General features: G+C 42.9%; 1 protein-coding gene across 1 annotated transcript in view; it reads left to right on the forward strand.

The window, feature by feature from the left end:
- Positions 1-7,752, forward strand: part of ST13 (ST13 Hsp70 interacting protein) — a 150,838-nt gene extending 143,086 nt beyond the window's left edge. Inside the window, exon 12 of the mRNA XM_077452552.1 lies at positions 7,324-7,752. Within this exon, the coding sequence (XP_077308678.1) occupies positions 7,324-7,452 (129 nt within the window). The 3' untranslated portion in view covers positions 7,453-7,752. The remainder of the gene's footprint in view (positions 1-7,323) is intronic.
- The last annotated feature ends 343 nt before the right edge of the window (positions 7,753-8,095 follow it).

An 8,095-nucleotide genomic window follows, 5' to 3' on the forward strand; every position in this document is an offset into this window, starting at 1 on the left:
GCGTACCCATACCTCTCACAATCCATGACAAAAAAAGTATATTGATTACTCATATTGGTTATTTTTTAATTTTAACCTTCTTTTCACTAGGAATCCTGAGTCTCACTCTTTCCCTCGTGACCTTTCTCCTTTCTACATATCCCTCCCTCCTTCCCCACTCATTCACCCATTCAACTACATTCTTCCTATTTCTTAGAGCATTACTGATATATTGCATTTTGCCATATAGGTAATTTGTTTCGATCTCGACACTTCTGCTCCTCAACCCCCCTCTCATTTTCTTAAGGAATATAGGAGAGCAGGAGGAAGGGGCGAGGGTGGGGGAAGAAGGGAAGAGAGGAAGAAGAAGAGGGAGGGGAAAAAAACATTAATTCAAACCCCTTTACCCCTCCCCCTTCCCCTCCCCCCCCCCCCCTCCGATCTCTTCCCCTCAATCTTGTGTTTACTTGTGTTTAATAATATACTTTTTCATTTTAATCTTTAGTGTCTATATTACCTATTTTTTTTTTTTATGCTCACCCTTCCCCCTATTCTCTTCCCTCACGTGTAATCACAATCTATACTATATTCAAATACATTGTGCTTCCCTATACCCAAAAATCACACCAAAACATCAAAACCAACAACAAAAGCCCAAAAAAATAAATAAAATTCCCCACCCTATATATGGGGAAAAAAATAAAAGATTTTCCCTCCCCTCTCCACTCCCCCATCCCCCGAATCCAGTAAAGTCATGGAACCCCTCAGAACAGCTATGTTTCAGGGGCTTCCCTCAGGTACAGGTTTAACAATCCGCAACCATTCTTTGGCTTGTTCCGGTGTGCTAAAAAACAGTCTTTCCTCCTTCCTCCACTCTTAACCGTGCTGGATACGCCATGGAGTATTCAATTCCTGCCTCTCATTTTTTTTCGTTCTATTTCATATAAAGTTTATCAGCTTTCCCGGACTGCGGCTGGGGCGTACTAGGTTTCTGGATCTCTAGAGCCGCTGTTCCGCCACTCCGTGTCTGAGGGCTTCGCCCACCATCTTGTTTATCCGTTCGTGCAAACTCCTTGAGGCGGTCTGCCACCGATTGTTTGCTGCTCATCCCACCAGGCAATAGTTTTCCAGGGTATGGGTCTCGGTAGCAGATACTATTCAGGATCTATACAGATCCTGCAGGAATTTGGGTGGCTGTTGAACCTAAAAAAGTCGATGATTGTACCAACTCGGCACTTGGAGTACCTAGGCTTACTACTGGACTTCATGGAAGCAAGAGTTTTTCTCCCTTCAGACAAGCTGCAGACTTTTAGAGCCGCGGTAAAACTGTTGATGAACCGCAGGTGGTCGTCGCTACGCTTCTGCATGCGAGTCCTGGGACTTTTGGTGGCCTCCTTCGAGGCAGTACCGTATGCCCAGTTTCACACCAGAGTCTTGCAGAATGAGATCTTTATGAAATGGGACAAATCTCCATTATCCCTGGTTCTGCAGATTCAGGTGAGCCAGTCAGTCAGGGACTCCCTTCTCTGGTGGCTGAGATTCCCGGCACTTCGGTCCAGGAAGTCGTTTCTACCTCGAAATTGGACAGTGATCACCACGGACACCAGCCTAACTGGCTGGGGTGGAGTACTGGGAGTACAGTCTACCTAGGGCCTCTGTTCGGCAGAGGAATCCAAGTTACCGTGTTTTAATGTGTGCTCAAGCTGCGAGCGATCAGGCTATGTTTCTCCACATGGTCGATAAAACTTTGAGGGCGTCCGATCAAGATCCAGTCAGACAACGCCCCAGTGGTGGCATATGTCAATCAAGGAGGAACAAGAAGGTTGACCGCCGCACAGGAGGTCAGTCACATCCTTCCGTGGGCAGAGCGACATGTACCGGCTTTTACATCCGGGAGTGGAGAACTGGCAGGTCGACAGATGCTGGACCCAGGAGAATGGGTGTTGCATCTGGAGGTGTTCAGGCTACTGTGTCTGTGATGGGGCACACCAAACGTAGATCTTCTGGCCTCCCGTCTCAATTGGAAGGTGCCGAGAGATCCTTGGGCAGATGCGTCAGATGCGCTGGTGGCTCCGTGGGGTCAGTACCAGCTGATCTATGCCTTTCCTCCGCTAAAACTGCTACCACGTCTGCTCCGCAGAGTGGAGGCCAAGGGTATTCCAGTAATACTGATTGCCCCAGATTGGCCCCAGCGTCCCTGGTACGCAGACCTAGTGCGCCTGGTGGCAGACGTCCCCTGGCAACTGCCGTTACAAGAGGACCTTCTGTCTCCAAGGTCCGATTCTCCATCCTGCTTTACCATTGCTGGTCTTAACACCATGGCTATTGAGAGCCAGGTGTTGAAGCGGGGCCTTTCGGACTCGGTGACTCCAACTATGTTGAGGTCATGGAAATCTTCTTTTCAGAAGATATATCATTGTACCTGGAAGGCCTACATCGCCATGTGTGAGGAGAAAGGATGGCATCCGCGCTCCTATTCTATATCCAGGATCCTACTGTTTCTACAGCGAGGAGTAGACAAGAAATTGGCTTTAAAACAAAAAATCAGATAGCGATATCAAAACACTTAGTGGTAAAAGTGGATAACCCACAGTAAATGCTAAATAAAGGGTGCCACGTCCTCGTTGGAGTGTATACAAAGCAAAAAATCATGGGAGACTTATGGACTTTACAGGCACCAATAAAGAAAGGTAATTCATTAATAAATTTTATTTATACAAATGACATACAAAAATTCATTAAAAACCAAGAATTGAAAAATACATTTGTTAATATGACCAAACGCAGCATAGGATGTAACCAGTAAGTATCGCACAATGCAAAAGCTTGACTTGATAACCACAAGCATTGTATCGCAAACTGAAACATGGTGTACATCCAAGATGGTAGAATGCTGTTATTAGTCCCATGCCCGACATGTTTCGTGTCATAGATAACGCTTCTTCTGGGACTCAAATAGTAGGTTCTTAAAAGTAGAAAAACCTAACATAAGTCAAAAAGAACAACAATGTAATATAAGACATGAACTAGTAAATGTCAATGTGAGTGTTACAGAGAAAGGTTCAAGCAAGCACCGTATAGATGGTAGGAAATGAGCACAATAGGGACACACATTATATAGTATGAAAAAAATTTAAATAATGATCAATTTACCCTTTAAATTGAAGAATAGTGGCTGAATATGAATTAACAAAATCTCAGAGGGTTCAGCAATATAACAGCCAAAGCTGAAAAAGATATAAATTTATATATATCTGTATGTAGGTAGTCCGCAATATAGTATAAGAAGTTAGAACAATCATGTTCGGATAGACAATAAGGCTCAAATACAAGACTCATTCAGAAGAAAAACACACTATAAATACTGCAATAATAGGCAGGGTAGAGAGGCCCACCAATAAGTTATTTTCCATTCCAATCACTGTGGTAAAATGTAATAGAGCATATTGGAGGGATGATATGTAGCAGACCCTTATAGACAGCACTCCAAAGGGAGAAAAGGAGGAACAAGAGAGTATGTCCACATCAAAAGCCAGAGCCTTATAGCTAGATGTCTGAAAGGAGGACAAACATAATACACATTAAAGACAAGCGTGTGGGTACAGATGGTCCAGTCTAAGCCGGTCATCGTGGCCAACAGAGAGATTACCTTCAGATTGACAAGGCAAAAAAAAGATCTGGTCGTCTAGCCGTCAAAGGGAGAGGAAACATCTACAAATAGATCCCCGATCATAGGGAGATGCCAGCTCCGGCACACGTCACGTCCGCCCCCTCCCAGTGCGTCTGCACAGATCCTCTGCTGTACACAGGGGGCGAAGGAGGACGCGCGCTCTGCCGGAGAAGATCTCGGCGGGCAGTAGATGGGTATACAACCAGCCGAACATGAAATCTTGTGCGCCAGCATGGCAAATAGCCTGCAACGCTGGGCGGCCGCACAGTGCTCGGCCATCTGGGTGCATAGCTCGTCCAAGAATTGCATATAGAATTGAAATGTAAACAAATATGAATATAAATCAGGTGGACACGAGAGAAAAAAAAAATTATTAATAATATTATCTGATATAATACATATATTCTACCGAAAAGGAATATTGTAGATAAAGTAAATACAAAAACAATATGTAACAATATAGGAGAAGGCATAGCAATTCAGAGGAACGGTTTATAAGACTGAGACTCATTAATACCTGGGGCATGTATGGTGTTCAGTCTCTCAATCCAGTCTCTTTTCTCAAAATCAGTTTATCCCAGTCACCTCCACGTATATTGGGAGGGACTACATCTAGTGCAATAAATGATGACTGAAATGTCAAATTTGTGATACAAGTCCAAATGTCTACTTATGGACGTGACCATTTTGTCACCCGTGGAGAAGTACACGTGATCTTTAATACGGGCGAGAAATTGTCTGATGGTTTTTCCTACGTAAAAAGCAGAACATTTACATAGCATAAGATAAATTACTCCACGTGTGTCGCAGTCCACGTAGAATTTAGGGGCAAATTTTTCCCTGTTTGGTAATGTGAAGCATTGACCTGTTTGGATCAAGGGACAAAACGGACATCTACCACATCTAAATAATCCACAGCGAGAGCGGTTCTGAAATGTATGGGTAAAGTGGCTAGAAGTCAATTGGTCTTGTAGAGATCTGGATCTGCGGATGGTGATATTAGGTCTAGGGTTGGTGTATTTGGCAAGAATAGAGTCCTCGCGTAATAGAGGCCAATGTGAAGCTAGTACTTCACGCAATTCAACATGGTGGTTGGAAAATCTAGTTATGAATCTAACAATGGAGGACTGTTCAGGATTTTTTTTGTCTATATAAAAGAGAGCTGCGAGATTGTCGCAAGGCTCTATTGTAAGCTTTACGTAAAAGAGATTTACTGTACCCCCTTAGTTTCAAACGTTCTCGTAGTAAATCAGCTTGAATTTCAAATTCTTCAGTCTGTGTGCAGTTGCTACACAACCTAACATACTGAGTGTATGAAATACTACGTAGTAAAGTATCCGGATGTGCACTTGCTGCATGCTGGAGCGTATTGCCTGCTATTTCCTTACGATAAAGGGTGGAAGCAATACACCCCTCATCGTCTTTTAAAAATGGTAAGGTCAAGAAAGGTAATTCTTGATGCATGACTGGTTACTGTAAATTTTAAATTGAACCGGTTATTATTTAATTCAGTAACAAACGATTCAAGCTCTGCATTGGTACCTGTCCAAATGATGAACACGTCGTCGATGTACCTCAGCCAGCAAATAGCATGGCTGCTGTACATCGACAAGGTGTCATTGGAAAAAAAATTACGTTCCCCCTCCCCCAGGTAGAGATTAGCGTAAGCAGGGGCACAAACAGTGCCCATAGCCACTCCCTGTACCTGGAGGAAGTGGGACTCCTTTTAATGGTGCTTAAATTGGCTTTAAGCACCATTAAAGGACAAATATCGGCCTTGGCTGTCTTTTATTTCAGTGACCCCTGGCATCTCAACTCTTTAGTGAGCACTTTTGTTCAGGGGGTCCGACATGTAGTTCCTCTGGTGTGTCCACCGCTACCCCTGTGGGATCTGAACCTGGTGTTATCGGCGCTTCAGAAACTGCCGTTTGAGAATATCAGAGAGATTACTCTGTTGACTCTTTCCCAGAAAGTGGTCTTTCTAGTGGCCATTACCTCGGCCAGGAGGGTTTTGGAACTGGCGGCCTTGTCTTCCAAGTCGCCCTATCTGGTTATCCACAAGGATAAAGTGGTGTTGCGTCCTCAACCTTCTTTTCTGCCGAAGGTGGTTTTGGAGTTTCACATCAATGAAGGCATTGTTACCATCTCTGTGTCCTGAACCGACACATCCTAAGGAGGTGGCCCTCCATTCCTTGGACGTGGTCCGGGCTCTGAGGGTGTATTTGTCTGTTATGGAAGTCAGACTTTGTTTCGGTGGCTGGTCCGAAAAAAGGTATGGCGGTCTCGTCGGCCACCATTTCCAGGTGGATCAGACAAATTGTATTACAGGCCTATGCCTTGAAGGGGCAGGTGCCCCCTTTCTGGTCACGGCCCATTCCACCAGGGCACTTGGAGAATGTCTTGGGCCTTCCGACATCAAGCGTCTGTCGCTCAAGTGTGTAAAGCAGCGATTTGGTCGTCTGTTCACACCTTTACAAAATTCTACAAGGTAGATGTCAGTGCATCGCTGATGCATATTTTGGCCGCAAAGTTTTTTGCATGCGGCCGTGTAATTTTTTTTTCTGGTTTTATGGCAATAAACAGTTACTTTTTAAGTAAATGCACTGTTTCATTTGTTACCGTAAGGTTTGGAGGCGGTTTGTAAGGTGGTGACTCCCAGATTGAGGAGCACTCTGTGTTTTGTGGGTGAAAGTTCTATGTTGTTCCCACATTCTGTTTTTTGTGGGTGAAGTTTTATGCTGTTTCCCACATGCCATTGTGGGTGAAGTTTTTATGCTGTTTCCCACCCCTCGTTTTGGCACTGCTTGGGGACGTCCCGATGGTCTAAGTAAAGGAGCTGTGTCAGTCAGTGAATGTAAGAGAAAATAGGATTTTTTGTACTCACCGTAAAATCCCTTTGTACTTCACTGACACACAGCACCCTCCCCTCCTATTTTTTACGTTATACTGCTTGTTGACGTACTGAGGCTGCAGGATACAAGCCGGGGGGTTGTTACCTAAGGGACTGCCCCTTGGGCAGAACTAGAATGTTCTGGTTTTGTTGTACGTGTTAACATGTTCTGCCTAGTCCTTTCCTGAAGGTGGAGTAACAACCCAATGGTCTAAGTAAAGGAGCTGTTAGTTAGTGACCTACAGAAAAAGGATTTTACAGTGAGTACAAAAAAATCCTATTTTTTGTACTCGCAGTAAAATCCTTTTCCCTGAAGTTCATTGACAGACACAGCACCCGCCCCTCCTATTTATGTTTGTACTACTTTTGATGAACTGAGTTGCTAGATGCAGTGTGAGGGGTTATAGCCAGTAGGACCGCCCCCTGGGCGGTGCTTTGCAAGTGTTGCTGGTTTTAACACTTTATGCCTAGTCCTCTCCTAAAGAGGCGCTATAACCCTAAGGTCAAGAAGAGCTGTTCTGTCCGTAAATTAACTTCAGAGAAAAGGATTTTACGGTGAGTACAAAAATCCAATTTTTCAACCTCACCAACTATGTAACATGTCCAAAACCTGACGACAAACTCTGGGACTCAAGGGGATATACTATGTATATAGTAGGTTAAATGTGCTGAGACTCAAGTGGTTAATTTACCAAAGGAGGTGGAATAGGTATTTTTTTAAAGCTGATTTAAAGGTGAACTAACCCTTTAATGCTCATATTATATTTCTTTATTTTCTGCATAGGATCCTGAAGTCATGGCTGCATTTCAAGATGTAGCTCAAAATCCAGCTAACATATCAAAGTATAACACCAACCCAAAAGTAATGAATCTGATCAGCAAACTATCCAGTAAATTTGGAGGAAGTGCATAAGGGTGTAAGAACATCTCAGACAGCGGTGAAAAAAGAAGACGACTTGGACTTTTTATGTACACATGGTGATTTTTTTCATCTTATGCTTACAAAACAGTTTAAAAATAAAGTATTGCAGATAATAAGGGATATACAAAATGTATCAGTTGGCTCAATGAACAGTTAATGTGTTTGAAAAACAATGGTATGCCTGTATTTTTTTTTATTTCCTGATGGGTTTACTATAAGAATGTTATTTCTGTCAGCAATATTTGAAATGCAATAAAATATACCAATCTGCAAATTATGCAGCAATGTTAATGGCTCATGTACAAACTTTACTATTACTATTTTTTGGTTTCCAGAACAGATTCCATACAAGATTGATTATGCTGTTTTTAATTAGCAAGGGTTCAGTATAGAAGTGAATTCAGATTTGATCTAATATGAGCACTACTTTATTTGTTATTGCCAGTCTAAAAAAAAAAAAAATCCCTATCTTTACATGATCTTGTCCTTCTTCTTTTCTTATTATTATTTTTTTTTTTTAATTAACCTGTACACTGCTTGGTGCAATGTCTGTAGTTACCCACAGGGAACTATACATGTCAAGGAACATTCTGATACTTCAGGCTTTTGGTTGTGTAAATTTACACGCAACGTG

The sequence above is a fragment of the Lithobates pipiens genome, unplaced genomic scaffold, assembly GCF_037356315.1.
Source record: "Lithobates pipiens isolate NorthernLeopardFrog02 unplaced genomic scaffold, aLitPip1_a1.2 Scaffold_23, whole genome shotgun sequence".
NCBI lineage: Eukaryota > Metazoa > Chordata > Amphibia > Anura > Ranidae > Lithobates > Lithobates pipiens.